Source organism: Pelodiscus sinensis, chromosome 5 (assembly GCF_049634645.1).
Source record: "Pelodiscus sinensis isolate JC-2024 chromosome 5, ASM4963464v1, whole genome shotgun sequence".
In the NCBI taxonomy this organism is placed as follows: Eukaryota; Metazoa; Chordata; order Testudines; family Trionychidae; genus Pelodiscus; species Pelodiscus sinensis.
In genome coordinates, this window is record NC_134715.1 from 117951487 (window position 1) to 117976256 (window position 24770).

The window sequence follows — 24770 nt, forward strand, 5'->3', positions numbered from 1 at the left end:
CGTGGGTGCCTAGGAGTAGGCATCAGATTAAAAATTGCCTGGTTTTCAGAGATGCTGGGCACACACAACTCCCACAAAAACCAGTGAGAGTTGGAGGCACTTGTCACCTCAGAAAAATAGATGTTTAGTTAGTTGCCTAACTATAGAAATAAATGCCTACCTTTGGGTGCCCATGTTTGAAAACAAGGTTCTTAGCTGCTACAGCAGCAACAGCTGTCTCCTACCCTTGATCCTGATGGAATTCCTGTTTGTTGGTGACATTTACATGGCATATGGATGACCCTTAGAAGTAAATACTTGGCATCTAAATATTTAAATTGCAATAGGATATTTTCCTTTCCATGATAACAGTAAAATACACGTGGATCCATCTCTCTGCTTCTCCATCTATTCAGCATTTGCGGACTCTGTCCCTAATTAATCTCCATATCTAACTGGGCCTGCCTCGCCATTAGCTTACTACCAGCACTAAGGGAAATTGAGTGTTACAAAAATGTCTTTTTGTTTAGTAAAAAATCCCAAGAAGCACTCTAACATTCTTAGACTAAAATGCTTTGTACTGTACTGTGCATTGCCAATGTAGTCTGTGTTGTAGTGCAGATTTTTTAGCATTGCAGTCAGTTTTTTTTCTAGATCCCTTCGTCTTGGCAACACTCCAGAGACACAATGTCCTTGCTTAGCATTTTGATGTGGGGAAACACTGATAATTAAAACAGGTTTCAAGCCATGAGCTGATTTGTAAGCAGCAACTTGCTCCAGGATGTGTGTTGTCAGTCGATAAATACACAGCTTGTGTGTGCTGAACCACAGTGTGTCTTGTGCCTGATTATGCACAGTATGTGTAGTACATGTTGATTGAACCCACACCCTAGGGGGGAGTATTGTTTAAAATAATAAAGTTAATTTCTAGAAGAATGGAGATGCCATTCTGTTCTCTCTTACGCTTGTATAAAACTGGTGTAACAACACGGACTTTAGCGAAATTACTTCTTAATATGTACAGTGGTATAACTTAGGGTAGAATCAAGTTTCAAGACATATATCCAGAATTTGTGTGTATAAAAGTAATGGAATTAAACCCATAGTGTACCAGCATCTGAAAAAATACAGTCCTGCAATGGAAATGTCATTGCCCTGAGGGGTTTGTTGGGCTGGGCCCTCAGTTTGCTGAGGCACCAGACTGATTTACAGAGATTTGGGATTTTCTTCTTTGCCAATTTAACAAATACAACCAAAATTAAAACAGATAGATGTATGGATCTGTGTTACATTGGGGAGCAACGTGCCACCATGTTAGCATGCAGAATGAGTGATCAAAAAGCTGTGGTGCAGTGGTGTGTCTTTTTTTTTTTTCAATAACTTGGAAGAAATGAACCCATTAACAGTCTTGTTTTTGGAAATGCTGTTCCCATGTATATAGTCATGTATGGATATTTGTGTGCGTATTTTCAAGAATTTGCATGGTTCTCTAAGTTGCTGTTTATCTCCCTGAATTACACAGGTGTCATGGGATATAGGCATGCCATTGGATATTTTAGTGTACCGCAGAGGAGGAAATAATCTCAACAAATCTTGTATAAATGTACCTTTTGCATTCAGCTATATTTTTTTTCATTGTACTTGATGTCACCGGGAGTCAAAATTCCTTATACTTCAGAGGCAGATATGAGGCTGGCCTCTTTCCTTCTTCTATTCACCATTTTGGTAGAACCACTCGTAGCTGTACTAAACAGTATGGGGGTGGTGGAGGAAAAGTAATAAGGACTAAAATCAGGAATATCTTAAACAGAATTTCCTTGTATGCAGGTTATACATTTAATATATATCACAAACTTTCAAAATTAATGTTACTCACACCAGCAGAAGGTGGTGCTCTGTTTCCAGCTGTAAGATAAATAGATACACAAACAAAAAAAATCTAGAAAATCTGGAGCCCCGCACATCCTACTCTCCTTCCCTTCCAGCACTTTTGGAGCGCCATGAATCCGCTGGAAGTCCTGGGAGAGAGTGGGAGGAATAGGAAGCATGGGGCTCAAGGGCTTCAGTGCACGAGAGGCACATGGGAAGCCAGACATAGGGTTCATGGGCTGCAGGTGGAACCGCACTGGCTGCACACGACTCACAGGCTGCAGGTTGCCCACCTCTGCTCTGTGCCTTCGGTTCTCAAACTGTAGGTTGTCACCTCATTTTAATGGGGTAGCCAAGAGTGGCTTTAGTCTTGCTAGGGCCTCTGACCAAAGCTGGGGCCTTGGACCAAAGCTGAAGTCCAGCCCCCGCTGCATGGGGCTGAAGCCCTTGGATTTTGTCTCCACTGCCTCTCCCAGGGCACTGGTGCGTTGCCTTTGGCTCCACTGCCTGTGGCAGCAGGGCTTGGGCAGGGTCAGGCTGTGGTCCACCCTCCTGCGGACAAGCAGTAATGTTTGCTGTCAGAATGGGTTTGTGGTGCAATGAAGTTTGAGAATGCTTGTTCTGTGAGTTTAGTTGTCACCTACCACCTCACACTGGAACCCATACAGGGAGTTATCAAACAACTGCAATGTATATAATCCACAGAAACCCCATCCTGAGGAAGTCTTTCATGAATCCCCTCTTTTGGGTTCAAACAGCGCCCCAGCCTTTTCAAGCTTATGATCCGCAGCAAGCTCCCTATAGACCAGGACACGCCAACTCAAAGCAGCACCAGACCATGCCAAAACAAAAGATACAAAACGCAAAGACATAGCTCCACTGCTACAATGTTCAACACCCGCCACAACACACCTTTCACGATTCATGGGTCCTACACATGCTTATCACATGTGGTGTACCTCATCCAATGCACCGAATCCCCCAAAACCAATTATGTGGGCGAAACCAGACAATCACTACACTTTCAGATGAACTCACACAGGAAAATGATGAAAAGATAAAACCACCACATCACCTGTGGGATAAACACTTTTCATACAGCAGTCACTCTATATCTAACCTTGCAGTTCTCAAACCCGCACAACACTTTCAAAATACAAGTCTTGGAGCTTAAATTCATAACTCCACTACACACTAAAAATCATAGACACTGGATAAAAACACTGGATTTATGGCTTATTACACCAATCTGTTACCCCCTTTTTTTGTCCTATAATCACAGGTGTTTTAATGAGCTAGTCCACTTTGAATGGTCCTTTAGCATACATTCTAACTACTTTACTAAACTATCTGTTCATTCTTACATTTAATTGTGATACTCTGATTACCTTTCCCTGACCTGAAGAAGAGCTCTCTTTAGCTCAAAAGCTTGTCTCTGTCACCCATCTTGTCTCTCTACTATGTCTCTCTTCTGGCATATGCAGCCGTATGCTAGGGAATAGTGTGTGTTTGTGAATTGTCCGTGTTCTAGGGAATTCCCTGAGGCTGCTCTTCTATCATATTGCTCCAATGCTTTTTCTTCTGGTTAGCTTCTGGGTCAGTACTTGAGTGTTATTTAGGAAACATGGTGGAATGACTATTCTTTTTTGTCTCTAAAGGGCAGCCATCAGTGGTACTCATCTGTGAATTGACTGAAAAAAATGTTGTAGAGTCTTTCTGCCAGGCACGGTTTCTTTACTGAGTCAAGTGCATCCCTTGAACAATGCAGTCTGTGTTCACCTGTCCCCAGCCTGCTTCCAAGCCCAGCTTTCTGGATGCTGGTGCCAACTTCCAGAACTGGCCAAGAATTTATACATTTGTGGCATTACAGATATTTTCCCCTATTTATGTTTGCTAAAAGATTTAGGAATAGTTTCTGGTGTCACACAAATATTATTTTATAACATGGACAAGCTTCAAACTTCAGAAGGAAAAATGCCCAATTCAAAGTTTTGAATCTGTGCCCAGAATAGGTGGTATTTAATGTAGTCCTATTCTGTGAGACCTGAAGTATGAACTGAATACTAAGGAATGTAAGTTTGTATACAGTGATCCAAACTAGAAGTCACCATTCTTAAAAAAAGGATAAATACACAGGAGACTGAATATAATCACTATCCCATTTTTTCTTTGTCTTCCACAGGATGCTTTTGTAGTACAGGTTTAGGTTCCAAATCCTCAGTCGTCTTGTTCTGCTTAATAGCAGGAATATTTAAATCTTAAGATGCAAACTTTGACAATAATGTAATGAATTAGGTCATTGGAGAACGAGGTTACATTTTAACCAACTAATCAACTGGATAGAATATATGTTTTTTCTTGTTTATTCATGGTCATTTTTCAGAGCTTGGAAAAGGTACCAGTTGCCTACTTTTTAGAAAACTATACCAATTAAAGCTAATAAAAATTACAGGGTTTCACCAGTGTGGTCCCTGGTAAGAACTCCGGGAATAGATAACATTCTACACTACCCCTTTCTATAGTTTCCATTTTTTGAGTAATCTTCCTACATGGTCAGCTACAGTGACCATCTCTACTTTTGCTCAAAGCTCTGAGCAAAAGCACAGTGAAACTCATGTATAGCCGCTCTCCGAGTTACAAACAAGTTATGGACCAACACTTGTAACTCGAAGTGTTCGTAACTCAGATCCCATAGAGTTACATGGCGACCACACTGTTCATAAGCGTGGATTGCCGTTCGTAACTCGGAGCTGCATTTACACCCGCTTTGGTCGCAAGTGCAGATGGTCGTAAGTGGAGGTGGTTGTAACTCAGGGAGCGGCTGTAATTCATGTCAGTATTGGCCAGCAGTAAACCCTGGAATAATCTGAAAATTTAGGAACTCCACAGTTTCTGTTCACATTAGAACAGTGTTTCTTAAACTTTTTAAGACCGAGGAACACCAAACAATTTTTTTTTATGGGGAATACCAAGGATTTTTGTTGAGCAAAAAAAGGAAGCCTGCCCTTGTTCTCTCCGCATACGGTGACCATATTTTCTGAACCTACACCCCCTGACCTTGGTTTACTATGCTCCTGACTCTTGGGGTCAAGATGGACACATGACCAGAAGTAAAAGTAACCCTGTCTAAGAACTTTTCCCACCATCCTCCTGCCCATAGGGGATGAGTTTGGCCCCCACCGAACCCTCTCTCCTCTGGTGCTGGTCTCTCCCCTGCAGGTGTCTGCCCTTCTGCTTCCCCCCAGAATCCCTTGGCACCTGCACCTTCCCTTACCCCTGCACCCTCCTGGTGCTTCCTCCTTCCCTCACTGCCCCTCCCCCTTGCCCTAATTTTAGTGCCGCATTCCAGTCCCCACACCACCTTTTGCTCCCATTAGGAGGAGCGCGGGAAGGGGAAGGGGAAGAAAGCCCCCACCCTCACAGATCTGGCTTGAGGAGCTCGGCAAAGCGAGCGAGTCCATGCACTACCACTCCCCCAGCAGAGTGGGAAGGGGCGGGGGGAGAAGGGCTGTGTACAGAGCACACTGGCAGAGCCTGGACATACCCCGCTCTGCAGCGCTCCAGCCAAGCTCTGCGCGGTCTCTGCCGGGACTCTGGTGGCAGCCCCCAGGAGCGGCTCACTAGCTCCAACCAGTGCCCCTCCCTCTCTGGCAGCGGTGGCAGCTACCTGTGAATGGAGGGTGCCGGGCTGGCAGTGCACAGTGGAGGCAGTCCCACAGTGGGAGAAAAGGGCCACATGGTGGGGGGAGGGGTATGTCGGACAGCGGTGCATGCTGCATTGGAGCTTGGAGCTCTGGACACTGCGTGCCACTGGCAGTGGTCCTGGCTGCCCATGCAAAGCACCAAGGGAGCTGCTTAGGAGCTGGATGGAGGCGGGGAGTTGCTGTTACGCTGAGCTATCACTGGGTGTCTTTAAATCTGGGACTGTCCTGGGAAAAAAAGGGACGTATGGCCACCATATCTCTGCTGCACACCTTGGACTGCCTCACGGCACACCGGTGTGCTGCGGAACACAGTTTAAGAAATGCTGCACTATGACATTATATTTGCAACCACAAGGAACAAAGAACTTATGAAACTATCCCCCAAAACTTAAAATTCTGAGAAATTGATGGTTTAAGTCCCCCTCTTCTCCAATCAAATGCATCCACGCTTACTAGGAAAAGTTTTCTGCTCATCAAATGAACAAATGGATATTTCAAGGCCTGATCATTTTGTTAAGCTGAAGAGTACCTTACTATAAAAGCTACTGTAAAAGCCTTGTTTCGGGCAACAGTATTGTCTTGAAAGAGCTCGTTTAGACTTTCATCCTTCTAAACATAGATTAATTAGTTACCAGTCAGTTAATGATATATTGGTTTTGGATGAAATCGTGTTTTTAAAAACAATCAAAAAACTGGTCTATGCTCTGTGTGTGATGTGTTTGGTTTTTTTTTTTTTTTTTTTTAATGAGTAGAGGTCTAGCTTGATGTCAGTGGTGAACATTTTTTCTCTTCTTTCTCCATCTCACTGTTGACCATGGTTTGCCAGTGCCCCCAGATCCTACAGGTAGTTCTGGTTCAGTGATGCAGTTTTGTCAATGCTTTGTGTTATACACGTTTATGGCTGCAGAACTGTGCTCCAAGCTAAAAGCTTTTGTTTTAAGAAAAACCAAATGTCTATGTTTAAGACTGTGTCTACACTACAAAGATAAATTGGAAAAGAAATGCAATTTGCGGTACACAAATTGTGTATCTTTTTCCAATTTACTTCTGAAAGAGGCTTTCTACATGGGGTATAATTTCAGAAAAAAACCCTCTTTTGGAACATTCCATCTTCCTCATAAAACGAGATTTACTGGGATGCTGACAAAACGTGTCTGCTTTTCCGATATTTTTTTCCTGGAAAAGTGGAAGTATTCCTTGGGTGCAGCAGAGCTTTTCTATCCTGGAAAAGCTCTGCAGTCTAGATGTACCCTGATTGCTTGGTTGCAAAGAAAAGCTTGAAAATGTGAAGCTTATATTAACTGATGTAAGGTCATGGTCCTGAGTCTGCAGACAGCCCAAAACATTAGCTCAGGAAATATGAACAGCTCCAATGTGCTTCTGCCTTAAACCCATGCTACCTACTATACCTTTCCAAATAAAAAATCCCCACTTCATCCTTATCCGGTTTCCAGATAGCCAACCCAGTAGCACCCCAGCTGCTCTGCCCCAGGTGTCCCCAAGTCAGCTGCTGCTGAAACTGACCAGCGGCTGATTCCAGGAAGCTGGGGCAGAGCAGCTCTGTCTCGGGCTTCCTGGAGTCAGCCGCTGGTCAATTTCAGCAGCGGCTGAATCCGGGACAGCTGGGGTGCTGCCGGGTTGGTCCCGCAGCCCCGAGGGGCAGCGCCACTGGACCTACCCAGCAGCACTCCAGCTGTTCTGCCCCCTGCTTCCCGGATTCAGCACTGGTCAGTTTTAGCAGCGGCTGAATCGGGGAGACTGGGGGCAGAGCAGGTTCCAATGGTCCGGCTGCCCGGAGCACTTCCGGGTTCCTGATGGTGCCGGACCATCAGGAGTGCCGGACCGTCAGATGCCGGACCATCGGAGTTTTACTGTATTTCACATATCCCATAGCTATTCAAATGTTTAAGCACGGCACATTGGGTGCCTTGCCATAGTACAGTGCCTTAGCACTAAGAGCTTTTCTTTCTCCTCATTAAAGCAAAATTGCTGCATAGCTGAAACATATTGTGAAATTTGAGTTAGACTTGGGATTCACACTAAAGTACTTGTGTGTTGGAAATATTTATTGGGAGGGCAAAAAAATCAGGACTCTTTCTGATTGAGGCCTGGTCTAGGCCACAAACTTAGTTTCTCTAAAACCATTTCTTATTAGCATTGATTCATGTTTTCTTTTACTTACAGAAGTCTTTAAACAAGATAATTTTATATTTTATAGGCACAAGCTAACTTTATCCAGCCTGTAAAATATTTTTAGAATCATGATTAGGATATAGTTGATACTTCTTTTTCAGGAAAAGTGTTATAGAATTTAATAGGGAGACACAGAGAACTTGTAAGGCAATTTACTGCAGAGCCCTTAGCATAACCATATTAGTGTGACCAGGTGTAAAATATTAGTTGCTATACAGAATAATTCTATTAATTAAAAAGCTATTTACTGCAGGATCAGACCACAATGGTTCAAAGAAGAAAAGGCCTGATCGTGAAACATGTAAAACTTCTACTGACTTAACAGTTTAGGATTGGTCTGTAAGTCATTACGTGGTAAATATTCCATGAATGATTTCTAAAGGTGACCTGCATTTAAAAAAATTATATGAAGCTACATTTAACAAGGGTTAAATGTACTATATATTTGCAAAGTGACCAAATTCACATTGCTGTAACACTTCCAAACTCATTCCTTCTTAGTGAATCTCATTTCATTATACATCATTATATAGGACTAGAAGACTTACCCAGTATTGCCCAGGTCTTTCAAGGCAAGGAGCTGGTGGTGTGGGGAATGCAGGAGTCAGGGCAGGGCCTTGGGGATGTGAGGAACAGTGCAAGGGAGGGGGGGGGGCGGGGTGAGTGGGTGGGTGTGTGTGTGGGGGGGGAGAAGGGTGTGGAGGGGCTCAGAGTGAGGTGGGGAAGTCCCATTCATCATGGAAATTTAGCACTCTTAATATCACTTGCCTATTTTGTATTTTTCTTAGCTTAGTGAAAATAGTAAGATGGTTTCTGTCAGTTTCTCTTTCTGGCTACTATAGAGATATGCTGCAATCTCTGAACTAAATAATGCAAAATAATAGATATTTTACAAATAAATAAAACTATTTCCACAGGAATTTCTGTATGTTTAATTTCTATTAGTATTTAAAGCTTTCTATGCTGAAGAATTTTATAAAACCTTATTTATCACTAAAGTCAGCAAACTTTTCTGAGTAGTCAGAGAGCAAGTAAGGTTAGTAAGATGGTTCCATATTTATACATGTTTTTCCGTATTAAAAATACAAATCCTGTTCATTAACAATTCTGTATATTCTGCATAATTTAGCTGCTCGATCTGTTGGTTCCCAGCCAGTGGAAGCCGCAGGAAGTGGCATGACCACATCCCACAACTCTCACTGAGGCTACGTCTAGATTGCAGGCTTTTTGTGCAAGAAGCTTTTGTCGGAAGAGATCTTCTGCAAAAACTTCTTGTGCAAGGAAGTGTCCATGATGCAAAAGCGCATCAAAAAAGCGTTGCGCTTTTGCGAAAGAGAGCATCCAGACTGCCTGGATTTTCTCTTGCAAGTAAGCAGTGATTGCTATGGACAGAATGGCCACCAGGGCACCTGTGCTTTTTCCTTTTCCCTCTTCTTGTGCAAAAAACCTCTCTTCCCCATCCACACACACATTTTTGCGCAAGAGCTCTTGTGCAAAAAGGTGTTCTTCCTTGTAGAATGAAGATTACCAATTGCGCAAAAACCCCTCTGATCTTTCGATTTTCTTGCACAAAAACATGCTTGAGGTGTGGACACACCACGAGTTTTTGCGGAAAAACAACTATTTTTCCGCAAAAACTCTGTAGTGTAGACCTAGCCTGACTGGCAATAGTGAGTCACAGTCAGTGGCAGCTGCAAGCAGCTGTAGCTGAAGACACTCAGGTAAATAAAGTGCCTGGTGGCCTGCCAGAGGCTAACCCTGGCAAACTATGTCCAGATAATGGACTAGAGGTTCCCCTTCCCTGTTTTAAATGTTACACATGTATAGATAAGAACTCTCCCAGGGTTGAAAGTTTTTGCATTTGTAGAAGTAGACTCTAATATCAGTATTTAACATTTCAGATCTGTTTTAAAGACCAGAATCTGGGCCCTAACTAAGCAAGTTGCTTAAATATTCCCATGTAGTGGACTAGTCATATTTAGAGTTAGGTGTGTACTTGGGCAGGTTGCTAAACTGGGACCCTGTTCATGGTATCATTTCCCATTTTTAAACTTTAGATTGTGAGTGTCAAGTCTTGAATTTCAACACAAGACTTCATGCACATGCAAGAAGTCTAGTGGTGATCTTTCTCCAAAGACATCACATGAATTTTCAACAGTGTTTTCCTTTCCTGATTGGCTGAAAGAGGCAAAATGATCTCATATTAGCACTTTTTTACAATTATGCCATTTTAATTTACACTTATAATGATTATTGATATATTAATCTCTATGCAACCAATAAAAAGTAACGTCAGACATGCAGTACTATAGACATGTTTTGCACTTATCTTCATTTTAATAGTTCATCTGTCACAAAGAGTTACCGTAGTTTAGCGTGTATAACCCACGGTTTTTCTTTTTTGTGTAAAAAAACCCCTTAGATTACCCGCGGACGTATATAACCCACAGGTCCTGCATTCCATCCATCTGTTGTTAAGTAGCCATCCTGCTGCCAGCGGGGGGAGCACAGCACAGGCAAACTAGCCTGCCTGTAGGAGGGGAGCTGCACTCGCGCCCAGGCCCTGCGCAGCCGCAGCCAGGCGCAACCCACCCTCTTCCGAGCACAGCGCTGGTGCGCTGGAAGCTCATCAGGCCCTCCCTGCAGCGGAGCGGAGCTGACCCAATTCTAATGGGGCAGAGCTGCTTGTGAGTAAAAATAAACTTGTATACCCCGCGGACATGTATACCCCGTGGGGAGGGATGGGGGGTTGTAAAAACGTGTATAACCTGTGGGTTATATACGCTAATTTACGGTAAATTGTTTTTCTACGTGTTTGTCTTTGTTCATGAAAACTACATGACCTTTTATGCATTAAGAAATCATCATAGACTGTTAAATGTTGATGTTGAACATTTGTTCTAAATGGTAATTTTTAAAAAGTGTAAGCAATTTTTTAGAAGCAATTACCACGCTACAACTTAGCGATGTTAAATAGTGTTTAATCAGCTAATTGAGTAGTTGATGGAATTTCCATCGAGTACTCGATTGTTTGATAAAGGAGGAAACTGTAGAACCGCAGCAGAATTAGCTCCTGTTTTAGCTCATGTATTAAGAGCCAGGGGAACCAGGTGTGAGCTGTGAATCAGCTGATTCCCAGCTCACGCTTGATCCCAGATGCTGCGCTTCTGCTTTTTAAATGTATTAAGAGCCACCAAGGGGACTGGGTGCGAACTGTTTCCCGGCTTGCACCCAATATCCCTATTATGCCCTCTATCAGAAAAAGGCAGCAAGGCGGGGGAAGGAACTAGTCAAGTCACTGTTCAACTATCTGATAAGGATATTCTTATTGGGTAGTCGACTAGTCGCTTACATTCCTAGCTACAGCTGTTTGATATACTGCAGGATGTAGCAGAATTTAAATGAAAAGATGTATCTTTGCAGAAAATTATTATTGATGGCATATTTGTAATGGTTGATAGATTGATTGCTTCTGGGTTCTTAGGACTGCTTCTCTGGATCATCTGTCCATTAAGACTTTAATCTCTGTTGAAAATGCCCATTAGTGTTAATACATATGAAGAATGTTAATTTTAATTTCCCACTAAGACTGACAGAAAAGGGCCCAAAATTACAAACATTGCTTAAGTAATCATTTAGATATGCACTTTATTGGAAAGGCACATGGGAACTTCATATTGCTTCTTGTTCAATTGTATGTACAAAAAAATAGGAGTATTTTTTAAAATGCAGAAATATACTTGTGGAATGCTTTGTTTTATTGTCTGCTTTGTTTTATCATCTGGTTCTAAAGTAAAATATTTCACAGACTATTCTGTGTGTCTACTGCCAGCCAGTTGGTGAAAGAAAACACAGAATTCTTTAAAGACATACACAGAATACCAGCTTATTACCTTTTTTTTTTTTTACTGTAGGAAGCAGATTGTTGTGGTTAGAAGTGTTACTTATGAAGGAATGTTGTACTAAACATAACAGAATATGCTATATTTGTAAATCTTAATATTACCCTTTTTGTTTTACTGTAAAAGGCATTCTTGATGTATGCTGAAAGATAGAACATATTCTTTTTGAAGGGGCATTTCCCCCCATTAGATAGGGCACAGGAATGGGAGTCAGGAGACATAGTGCTCAATTCCATTCCCATTTAAGTCAATTGAAAAACTTATTGGGTGCATCTAGACTGGCATGATTTTGCGCAACAGCAACTGCTTTTGCTCAAAATATTGCCGCCTGTCTACACTGGCCATGAGTATTTGCGCAAGAACACTGACTTTGTAATGTACAAAATCATTGGTTCTTGCGCAAATGCTCCGATGCTCCCGCTCAGGGATAAGCCCTCTTGTGCAAGTATTCTTTCCGTTAAAAGTATTTGCGCAAAATCATGCCAGTCTACACGCAGCCATTTTGACATGAATAGCAGTTGGATTGAGCCGATTTTCTCTTCCTGGCTTTGCCATTGATTCACTTTGTGACCTTGGCCAGGTTAAATCTACACCTCTATTTTTGTTTCCCCCTCTAAAATGGGGATAATGATTCATACTCACCCTTGCAAACTGCTTTGAGATCTAGATATGAAAAGCACTACAGAAGTGCTAGTATTGTTATTTTAAGTGACTTTTGAAGCTTTGGGTCCTGAAGCTTGGACAAGGTGAGAGACAAAGAACCCATTGTTATTGCATCAGCTTCTATACAAAAAAGCAGATGGTGTTTGTATATAGCATATGCTATTACAGAGTAATTTCTCTAGAACATTCTTCATTTTTAATAATTTCAGACGGGCTAAACTCCGGCTATATTTGGAGCAGCTAAAACAACTTGTGCCTCTTGGGCCAGATAGCACCAGACACACCACTCTAAGTCTGTTGAAAAGAGCCAAGATGCATATCAAGGTAAAAACTAAAATAGCCATCCATACTTTGTTTTCTTTAAAGTAGAACTTTTAGGAATGTGTATTGGTTGAAAAGGAGCTTCTTTTTTTTTTTAACAGAACAGCCACATACAGTAATTCTGATTTTCCCTATGTCCAGGTCTCTATTAAACACAAATGTTTCAACCTCTGGATCAAGTGTTGTTTCATCAGAAGTAACACTTTAAAAATGACTTTGTACTCCCAAGGATATAAAATGCTTATTTCTGTTTAGTCTCAACTGGTTTATTATAACCATAATGCACAAATCATTAATGGCTATTCTGATTTGTTGAAAGGCTGTTAATGTAAAATACAACCCTATTCAGGGTTGAAATAACTGATGCAGTAGAAAGGCTTATGGCTATTTGTAACACCATATGTTCTGTAACTTGATAAAGAGATCTTGTGTTTGACAGTCATTTTTGTGTTTGACATTCTTGTGTTTGACAGTCATTAAAAAATAACTGAAAGTTGGCTCCTGCTTTCAGAATAGTTTTTATCTTCTTTACTAATTGAGTATAACAAACATTTCTTTTAAAAAATTCTGGGTTTATGTCCAGTATTGTAGTCATTCAGTTGGTCCATTCCAAAGTTACAGCAAAGTTCAATAAGTAAAAAGAAAGTTAAAAGGGAATATGATACCCTACAGTAAAATATTTGAAATAAGATGAAGTCTGCTACAGCATTATATTAATAATGCAACTAACAGGAGCGTAGCATATAGTTGTCAAATATTGTAGATGAAGTTAAGCAAAGCCATCCTTGTTAGTAAAAATGTATTAGGCAGATCCTCAGCTGGTGTAAATAATTATAGCTTCATTTAATTCAATAAGGCTATGCCAATTATACCAGCTGAAAATCAGGCCTCTCATAGTGAATGAAAGGCCATGAATGCTTGTTTTGTTCTGGTCTGAGTGATACTACCTATAGGGGGCTTTGTACCACAAAATACGGAACTATGATTTGCTTTGAAAAGTGACAAATTTGAGTGATAAACATGGAAACATCATTCATAGAATCATAGAATACTAGAACTAGAAGGGACCTCAAGAGACTATCAAGTTCAATCCCCTGTCCTCACGGCAGAACCAAGCACCATCTAGATCATCCCAGGTGTCTGTCTAATCTGCTCTTAAATTTCTCAAGTAATAGAGATTCCACAACCTCCCTAGGCAATTTATTCCAATGTTTAACCACTCCGAGGCTATGTCTACACTGGCGGCTTCTTGTACAAGAACATCTTGCGCAAGGGTGCTTGTGCAAGAAGTCTTGCGCAAGTAAATGTCCACACTGCCATCATAGGTGTGCGCAGCACATTTCATTACCGTGTGCACCCAAATAATTTTTTAAAAATGTACTTTGACCCCCATTAGCCACACACCTGACCCCTGTTAAACACGCCCCTGATCCCCCTGATCCCCATTGGCCACACCTCTGGAGGTAACACTCTGGGGGCAAGATGGACAGATAACCAGAAGTAAAAGGTGTCATGTGACCCCCCCAAGGACTTTTCCCACCATCCTCCTACCAACAGGGATTAATTTGGCCCCCCCAACTCCTCCCATGCAACTATCCTGCAATTGCATTAACCCAATGTGTGTGACATTAACTTGGGGGCAGAGAGGCTGTGGGAAGTGTTACCTCAGTTTCCCCTCATGAGCAGAATTAATTTTGTGTTGTGCACCAGTACTGAGTTCATGTGGCTTGTTTGGCTGTGCCACTGTGGCACCCAAGTTATTAATAAATATCTCATAAACCTTTACCTTTTCCCTCTGCTGCCATGTCTCCTCCCCTTGCTCCATCAGCTCCCCTGGTGCCTGCTGCCCCCTAACTCCTCCTCCTCCGTCCTGACTCCTGCCCTTTTCACTGCCCTCAACCCTCCTGAGACCTGCCCCCCTCCACCAGCCCTTCTCTCCCCCCTGTGCCTATTCCTCCAGTAGCCCCACTCTGATCATGTGAGCGACTCTTCCTCATCCCCTCTCTTAACACCTCCCTCTACACACCTGCCCTGCCTCTCTCCTCTCGTGCTGGTTCCTCCCCTGCAGGTGTCTGCCCTTCTGCTTCTCCCTTCTGGCACCTGCACCTTCCCTTACCCGTGCACCCTCCTGGTGCTTCCCCCTTCCCTCACGGCTCCTGCCCCCTTTTTCTCTGGTGCCCACCCCCTCACCACTCTCTGCCCCCATTCCCCATAATGCCCATGCCCTCACACATGCCTTGCTCCATCCCTGCCTTCCTCACGCCCACCCCTTCTTTCAAGCCTTCTCCCAGCACCTCTCCCTTCCCCTTCTATCCCCCAATGCCTTTACCCTCTCCTCTCCCAGCATCACCCTGTCCCCCCTCCCACTGACACCTCCCCTCCTGCGCTTTTCCTCATTGTCTGCGCTTGGCCCCCGTGGCATTTGTCTCTCCTGCACCCTGCCCCTTGGTGTCTTCCCCTTTCTTCTCCTGACCTGCCCCCTCCCCTCAGCACAAGCCCCTTACTCTCCCATCCCTTCCTCTTTTTTTTTCCCCCTTTCCCTCCCATCCCCTTCCTTACCTTAGGCTTCTGCCTTCCTATTTGTGGGGCTGGAGTCAGAGCCGGGCCAAGCTACAGGCCAGCCGGGCCCTAGCCCGGGGTGCCTCAGGGGCACCACGGCATGCTGCTGGGCCGGGCGGGGGTGTTCCTGGGTGCCTCAGGGCCGCCGTTCTGTGCTGCCAGGCCGCGTGGTGCTGCTGGGCTGGGTGGGGCCTAGGGCGCAAAAATGGCTTGGGCTAGCCGACCCGAGACATTAGGGTGTGCTTGGGCACACCTGGCACACCCCATGCACACGCCTATGACTGCCATGTGCGAGCTGTGCTTTTGCGCAAGAGCGTCCATGGCAGTGTGGATGCTCTCTTGCACAAGAAAGCTCTGATGGCCATTTTAACCATAGGGCTTTCTTGTGCAAGAAATCCCTGCTGAGCGTCAACACTGCCCTCTTGCGCAAGAGCTCCTGCGCAAGAGGGCTTACACCTGTTAAAAAAGAGCCCTCTCTTACCAGCCCTACTGTTAATCTTCTTGCGCAAGAGCAGGCGGGCAGTGTGGACGCTTTCCGGAAGAATGGCTGTTCTTGTGCAGTAACCCGTGAGTGTAGACATAGCCTGACATTTAGGAAGTTTTTTCTAATGTCCAACCTAAACCTCCCTTGCTGCAGTTTAAGCCCATTGCTTCTTGTCCTATCCTCAGAGGCCAAGGAGAACAATTTTTCTCCCTCCTCTTTGTGACAACCTTTTAGATACCTGAAAAACGCTATCATGTTCCCTTTCAGTCTTCTCTTTTCCACACTAAACGAACCCAATTCCATCAGCCTTGCCTCATAGCTCATATTCTCTAGACCTTTAATCATTTTGGTTGCTCTCCTCTCAACCTTCTTCAGTTTCTCTACGTCTTTCTTGAAATGTGGTGCCCAGAACTCGATGCAGTACTCCAATTGAGGCCTAATCAGTACAGAATAGAGCGAAAGAATGACTTCTCATGTCTTGCTCACAACACTCCTGTTAATGCATCCCAGAATCATGTTTGCTTTTTTTTGCAACAGTGTCACACTGTTGACTCATATTTAGCTTGTGGACCCATATAACTCCTAGATCCCTTTCTGCAGTACCCCTTCCTAGACGATAATTTCCCACTCTGTATGTGTGAAACTGATTGTTCCTTCTTAAATGGAGTACTTTGCATTTGTACTTATTAAACTTCATCCTATTTACCTTAGACTATTTCTCAAGTTTGTCCAGATCATTTTGAATTTTTAACCTTGTCCTGCAAAGCACTTGCAACCCATCTCAGTTTGGTATCGGCAGCAAACCTAATACGTGTACTCTTTATGCCATCATGTAAATCGTTGATGAAGACATTGAAAAGAACTGGTCCCAAAACAGATCCCTGAAGAATCCCACTTGTTATGCCCTTCCAGTATGATTGTTAACCATTAATAACTACTCTCTGAGAACGGTTATCCAGCCAGTTATGCACCCACCTTCTAGTAGCGCCCTCTAAGTTGTATTTGTCTAGTTTATTGACAAGAAGGTCATGTGAAACCATGTCAAATGCCTTACTAACGTCAAGGTGTACCACGTCAACCACTTCTCCTTTATCCACCAGACTTGTTATGCTATAAAAGAAAGCTATCAGATTGGTTTGACATGAATTGTTCTTTACAAATCCATGCTGGCTGTTCCCTATCACCTTACTCTATCTTCCAGGTATTTTCAGATTAATTCCTTAATTACCTGCTCCATTATCTTTCCTAGCACAGAAGTTAAACTGACTGGTCTGTAGTTTTCTGGGTTGTTCTTATTTCCCTTTTTATCGATGGGCTCTATATTTACCCTTTTCCAGTCTTCTGGAATCTCTCAGAGATTATAGCTATAGGCTCACATACCTCCTCTGTCAGCTCCTTGAGTATTCTAGGGTGCATTTCATCAGGCCGTGGTGATTGGGAGACATCTAACTTGTCTAAATAATGTTTAACTTGTTCTTTTTTTATTTTATCTTCTAAACCTGTTCCATTTACACTAGCATTCACTATGTTAGACGTCCCTTCATCATCAAACTTCTTGGTGAAGATCAAAACAAATAAGTAATTAAGCACCTTTGCCATTTCCAAGTTTCCTATTATTGTTTCTCCCTCTTCACTGAGAAATGGGCGTCCCCTGTCCTTGGTCTTCCTCTTGCTTTAATATATTTATAGAATGTCTTCTTGTTAGCCTGTATGTCTCTAGCTAGATTGAGCTAATTTTGTGCCTTTGCCTTTCTGATCTTTCCCCTGCATACCTGTGTTGTTTGCTTATATTCATCCTTTGTAACTTGACCTTGTTTCCATTTTTTATATGATGCCTTTTTTATTTTTAGATCAAGCAAGATCTAATTAAACCAAGGCAGTCTTTTGTCATACTTTCTTTCCTATGCAGCGCAATAGTTTGGGCCCTTAATAATGTCCCTTTGAAAAACTGCCAACTCTCTTCAGTTGTTTTTCCTCTTAGTCTTGCTTCCCATGCAACCTTACCATCCACCTCTCTGAGTTAACTAAAATCTGCCTTCCTGAAATCCATTGTCTCTATTTTGCTGTCCTATGATTTCATGATCAGTTTCACCCAAGCTGCCTTCCACTTTCAAATTTTCAACCAGTTCCTCCCTATTTGTTAAAATCAAATCTAGAACAGCTTCCCCCCACAGTAGCTTTCTCAACCTTCTGAAATAAAAAATAGTCTCCAATGCAGTCCAAGAACATTCAGATGTTGGTGCAGCTAGAAATAAATTCCCTTTGCTTGCTTTGCTCCTTGACCACTCTGAATATGTGATGAATCCCCCATTTTGAGAAAATGAACAGTTTTTCTCTTTAAAGAGTTATACTAAGCCTATTCTTCTCAAATTGCCACTGGATTGCTTCTCTCCAGCAGGTGTAGAGGCTTTGCAGATTGTCAGCACTACTTTTCTGAAAACTGGCTGGGTCTGCTATTGTAGCTGCAATGACTGATCATATGAGAGCCCTGTCTTCCATCCATATTGTTAAAATGGCAGCCACTCTAGTTGATTTTGAACATTCCATTCTTCTTCCCCAGCAGACTGATATTTGCATCAAAGTATTAAACAGAGTTTTCAGTCTGACTCTGAATCAAGAATTTAAGGCCAAAGTGTTCCTAACAACTCAAGTTTGTGGCAGATCAGTAGCAGCTGGAGAAAAGGAAATCTTTTCAGTTGGGCTCAGGTAGTCTGGCAAATGAACAAGTATAAGTGGGCTAATCTCTTTTCCAACTGGAATGTTGTGTTTATCTATGTATAATAGAAATACAAATGGTGCCTGGCCTTGCACAAGTCTTCATGTGAGGCAAATGTCCAAGATCAAAATTGCAAATTATTCCTTCCTTCAAATGTTTTAAGATGGCTACTCTGAAATATGGACGTGAATGGTTAACTACTTAAGCAGTAACCCTCACCCTTAATGGGTGAAGCTTACCGGTTTTGGTTAACCAGTGGAGGCTGAATTAGCTTCCCACCTGCTGTGGGCAGGTGGCTGCTCCAGTGCTGTGGAGACTTCATAGGCAGGGGTGCTCTATCTGGCCAGAGCAGCCCCGTCTGGGATGGGCCTGGCTTAGGCTGCTCCAATGGTCTGGAACAACCCTTTCCATGGTGGGCCTGGTCCGGGCTGCTTGGGTTGGAGCAGACCCTGCCTGCAGTAGGCCTGGCCCAGATTGCTACGGCAGGCCTGGCCCTGGCTGCTACAGCAAGCCGGAGCATCCCCTGCCACTGGCGAAGCCTGTCTGTGGGCCCACTCCACATGCCTTCCTTTTAATTGGTTAGCCCATTAAACACTACATTTAACTAGTTAACAAATTAAATGGGATTTTACATAGAATCACAGAATACTAGAATGGGAAGGGACCTTGAGAGATCATCAAGTCCAGTCCCCTGGCCTCATGGCAGGATCAAGCACCATTTAGATCATCCCTCATAGATGTCTATCTAACCTACTCTAAAATATTTCCAGTGATGAAGATTCCACAACCTCCCTAGACAATGTATTCCACTGTCTAACCACTGTGACCTCTAGGAAGTTTTTCTAATGTCTAACCTAAACTTCTCTTGCTGCAGTTTAAGCCCATTGCCTCTTGTCCTGTCATCGGAGGTGAAGGAGAACAATTTTTCTCCCTCCTCCTTATAACACCCTTTTAGATACTTGAAAACCGCTATCCTGTCCCCTGTCAGTATTCTCTTTTCTAACTAAATAGAACCAATCTTTCCGTCTTCCCGCATAGCTCATGTTCGCTAGACCTTTAATCATTCTTGTTGCTCTTCTCTGGACCTTCTCCAATTTCTCCACATCTTTCTTGAAATGTAGTGGTCAGAACTAGACACAATACTTCAACTAAGGCCTAATCAGCGCAGAGTAAAGCGGAAGAATAACTTCTCATGTCTTGCTCACAACACACCTGTTAATGCATCCCAGAATCATGTTTGCTTTTTTTTGCAGCAGTGTCACACTGTTGATTCGTATTTAGCTTGTGGTCCATTATGACCCCTAGATTACTTTCAGCAGCACTCTTTCCTAGACAGTCACTTCCCATTCTGTATGTGTGAAACTGATTGTTCCTTCCTAAGTGGAGTACTTTGCATTTGTCCATATTAAACTTCATTCTATTCACCTCAGACCATTTCTCCAGTTTGTCCAGATTATTTTGAATTTTGACCCTTTCGTCCAAAGCACTTGTAATCCCTCCCAGCTTGGTATCATCTGCAAACTTAATAACCTTACTTTCTATGCCATCATCTAAATCGTTGATGAAGACATTGAACAGAACTGGTCCCAAAACATATCCCTGAAGAATCCCACTTGTTATGCCCTTCCAGCATGATTGTGAACTGTTAATAACTACTCTCTGAGGGTATTTCTACACTACCACCCTAGTTTGAACTAGGGTGGTAATGTAGGCAACCGGAGTTGCAAATGAAGCCCGGGATTTGAATTTCTCGGGCTTCATTTGCATCTTGCTGGGCGCTGCCATTTTTAAATGTCCGCTAGTGCGAATTCCAGGAGGGGAGGGGGCGTGAAGTGACCCAGCCTCCCCCCTCCCCCATCAAGTTTTGCTGCCCTGTTCAGTTCCTTTTTTCTTTTTTTTGTTTTTTGCTTAACAAGTTTTGCTGCTATGGGCAGGAGGAGGTGGGGGAGGACGTGAGGGTTTTTCAAAAATCAAAAAGGGGGGCATGATGCCAAAAAGTTTGGGAACCACTGGTCTAGATATACCATATCCTCCGCTTCTCCCTTATCCACAAGGCTTGATATCCTATTAAAGAAAGCTATCAGATTGCTTGATGTGGTTGGTTCTTTACAAATCAATTCTGGCTGTTAACTATCACCTTATTTTCTTCCAGATGGGAACATGGTGTCAGCAGGGACTGCTTGAGTCTCCCTTGGCCCTGTGCTCCCAGTGGCACTTCTGGTTTTGAAATGTACAAGAGCCCTGTGGGACTCTTACAGTTCAAAGACTTAAGCGCTGGCAAGTGGGGACTGCTTGAGTCCTCTCTGGGCCCATGTTCCCTGCAGTGCTTCTGCTTTTGAAAGGTACAAGAGGCCCGCAGAGGTCTTGTACATTTCAAAGGCTGAAGCTCCACAGTAGGAACTCACGTGAGCAGGGACTGCTTCAGGCCCTGCTTGCTTCATTTGCCCACTGTGCCACAGCTCCTCCTCGCCACACGGAGATGGTGCTGGAGGAAGCTAACTTTTAAGCCAGCTCCTGCTTCCCACCCTTTGCTGCCTCTCTTTGATAGAAGCAGTGGGAGAAGGGCGGGGACCGACTAGTCGAGTCACTACTCGACTATCTGATAAGCTTATGCTTATCAGATAGTTGACTAGTTCTTACATCCCTATTGCAAACTAGTTCTTGCTTGTTATCTTATTCTGTATTATTCTAATATGGCCTATTTTTCATGTGTTTTTGTTAATGATTGGTATAGTGTGTGATGGGTTGGATCACAGAAGTCCCCTTGGGATTGTCAGCTGGTGTGCTGACCATGGCACTGAGCTCACCTTCCTGCCTTCTGGGGCTCTCCATCACCCTGTCCTGCTGAGCCAGGAGCTCTGGTCTTCTCCAGCGAAGGCACGGAGTTGGGGTAACCACACACTAGCAGAGCAACACACTGAATGCTGAACCAGCTCACTTCTGGGAGGGCTCAGCTATAGGGTGCTGGCAGCATCTAGGAATGCAACTGCCCCCCCAAAGGGACCATATCCTCAAATATATCCATCTTACTGTATATCCTTTTATACAGATTCAAGGGAACATAGGCTTTTGAATGATAGGCTAGATGACCTGTTTTGCATAAAGCATCTTTGAGTTATACATATTCATAAGCTAATTTTTGTAATGTGGGGTGGGGGGACCCTGTGACACAGTGATTTAAGTATTTCCTTGCACTAATGCAACAATAATTGGGCCATAGTCTGAGAGAGCCTTACTAGTTGCTTAGCAATTTCTAAGGCATATTTTCCAAGTGTGGGTGTTCTGTCATGGGCCAGACTCACTACGGCTTGCATGCTTGAAACTCCTGAAGTCAATGGAACTAAAGAAAAGATTTTGGCCCATCACATATATTTGTATTGTTAAACATTACACACATATATATGAGAAACATAGATCAAAATATTTTGAAAAAAGTTACTTACATTTTTAAAATTGGTATAAATTAATTATTTAATTATGGATTTTTCACCCCCAAAGAAATTGGAAGAACAGGACCGAAAAGCTCTAAATATTAAAGAACAGTTACAGCGGGAGCACCGCTACCTCAAACGCAGATTGGAACAGCTATCTGTGCAGGGCATGGAACGTATCCGCACTGACAGTATGGGATCAACAATATCCACTGATTCTGAACAAGGTAATCTAACAAGAGAGGTCTCCTGGTTTATTAAAACTTTGGACCAGCTTCTGCCACTCTTACTCAAATATAGTAGTGCCTTATTCTGCATACAGTCCCATTGGAATCTGTTCAATTCTGTGTAAATTCTTATGTCATCAGTGGAACTAATTAAAAAGTAAGGTTATTACTTCACATAGGTAATATACAATTTAGCTGAGAGTATTTGTAAATGGGTCATCAATGCAAATATTAAAAATGAAATGTACTCCAATATGATAGATCATTAAGAACTTGTCTTCTCTATTGTATATTAAAATTTGTATTCATAATTAGATTATTGAAAGTATGTTTATTTTAGTATATCTAATATATAAAGGAGAATGTTTGTAAGTTTGTGCGCTAATAACTTGGACACTATAAGAGCTACCGCAACCAAACTTTGCATGGGATAACCTTTTATCCAGAAGGTTTTAAGGTACTGTGGGAGGGAAGAGATGAGAGGCCAATGCCTCTCCCCGGGGCTGCACAGAGCTTGGCAGTGCGGGAGAAGCGGCTTCCTGGGGGAAGCGACGGGGACAGTCACTCACTAAGGCCGGTGGAGGGATAACCTTTCATCCAGGAAAAGGTTTTAAGGGATGTGGGAGAGAAGAGATGAGAGACCGACGCCTCTCCCTGGGGCTGCACAGAGCTTGGCAGTGCAGGAAGAAGCGGCTTCCCGGGGGAAGTGGTGGGACAGTCATTCACTTAAAGCCGGAGGAGGGACAAGGAAGCGGAGTGTGGGCTCGGGTGCCGGCAGCAGGTGTGCGACTCCCTTCCCCCTCAGGCTCCTCACCTCAGTTATATCAACTGTCAACTTATATTTCAACAATGTATACTGACTCTGTTTTTCAGTAACTCACTTTAATTATTGAACAGATTATATTTTTTTCCTAAAAAATGTATCAGTACACAGCAAATTGCATTTTTTAGCCCATTTTATAAAAATATTATGCCATTTAAAAAAAGGCATCTAGGAAGAAAGACTGCAGGTGCAAAAAGAATGGCTTTATCAAGAGCACCTGAACGTGTAGAAGAGAGGCAGATTCATCTATATTTTAATCCCTATAGATCTCAGTGCAACTTTTCTATCCTTCAAAAAACGATAATGGACTAGTTTTTCTAAATTTTGTTCCTCCACTTTCCCAAGCAACGCTGGGTAACTCCAGCGAGCATTGGTAATATATTAGAAAATGTTTTATAATATAGATGTATAATAGTTAATATAATCCTTGACTACATCACATTTTCCAACTGCTGTAGATCATCGTACTTGAGACTAAGGGCAAGACCTCAGGTGCTGTAAATCTTCATGATTTTATTGAAGTCAATGGACCTAGCTTGATTTTCACTAGTTGATGATCTGGCACATGATCTAGTAGCTCATTCATCACTTTCTATGAGAGGATGTGAGCAGCACTGTAACAAACCAGGATTTTAAAGGCAGTAAACCATACAGAAATGTATGAGAGTATTGGGAACTATCTTACAAATTCCTGTATGCCATGATTTTAATAATACATTTTAGGATCTGTTCTTTCCTGATTGTGATGAGTTCCCACCAACATTAATGGAAATTTTACACCTGCATCAAGAGTAATATCCCCTACTATGAATTTATCTTGTCTATTGCTTCCTGTATTGCTTTTTTAAATTTTGAGTGGAAGTTACTAATAAAGTCCTTTTTGAAAATAGATCTGACTTGCGAGCTGTGACTTAAGGGTGGCATGTCCAATTTAGCTTATAATTTCCTGGTTTTGATAACAGTTTTTGTTTTAAGTATCTGCAGTGCAATTTTCTTTTCCATATGCATGTACCATACTGGTGCCTTGGACTTGATCCTGCACCTTTCTAAGTCAGTGTTAGTTTTGTGAACCCTGGGAGTAGTATTGAGCTTTTGGGGCTAAATGCAGATATCTTTGGTCAGTATGAGTAACACTTTAGCCCAAAAGTGGTTTCTTTGAAATACATGGGACTGTTTGTGAAACAAGGTGCTACTTCTTGTGAGCAAAAATATCAGAATCTGGCTCTTTATTGAGACATTTCTTCAGATGGCTTGTAAGCCTCTAGAACTGCTTGTCTCCTGGTTGTTCCATGTTCTTCCTCTCGTGGACAATAAGTAAAGCTAGTGACATTTTTCAAACAAACAAACAAAAACTTGTAGTGAAAAACAGCCTTTTCTAAATCAGAAATTATATTTAAAATGTTTTCAATTTTTCCAAGTAAGCTGGAAGATAAAACATTTAATCCATTTTTTATTAATCAGTTTACCTTCCCAGTTTACCTGTCTTTCAGGCAAAATTTAAAAAGGATAAAGGCAGAAGGAAAATTAAAAAAAGATTATTTAATAAAATAATTAAACATCAAATAAACAAAACATTGTTCCACTTCAAGCCCTATGCAATGAAAATGACTTAAAAATGTCTGAAAATTTTGGCCAATATCTGGGGTTTTTAAATTCTAGGTACAATAATACATTAGGCAGTTTGTACTGCCACTCAGCATTTGCAGAGCATGCATTTTTGCCAATTAAAAAAAAATTGAGTATTACTTGGTTAGACTTCTTTTTGTGAAGGATTGGGAAAATGGGCATATCTTCTCTTAAATTATATTAATAAACTGTGCTTTCTGTGGAAAGCACTTTTCAGACCTAGATATACCTGCAGATTTTGTCAAGGATGATACTCATCACTATATTTTGGGT

General features: G+C 42.4%; 1 protein-coding gene across 4 annotated transcripts in view; it reads left to right on the top strand.

Moving 5' to 3' along the window:
- Positions 1-24770, top strand: part of MXD4 (MAX dimerization protein 4) — a 57600-nt gene that overhangs the window by 26042 nt on the left and 6788 nt on the right. For all 4 annotated transcript variants that reach the window (XM_006134720.4, XM_006134721.4, XM_006134719.4 and 1 more), the window contains exons 4-5: positions 12520-12634; positions 21889-22048. In XM_006134720.4, coding sequence (XP_006134782.2) covers positions 12520-12634; positions 21889-22048 — 275 coding nt within the window. The remainder of the gene's footprint in view (positions 1-12519; positions 12635-21888; positions 22049-24770) is intronic.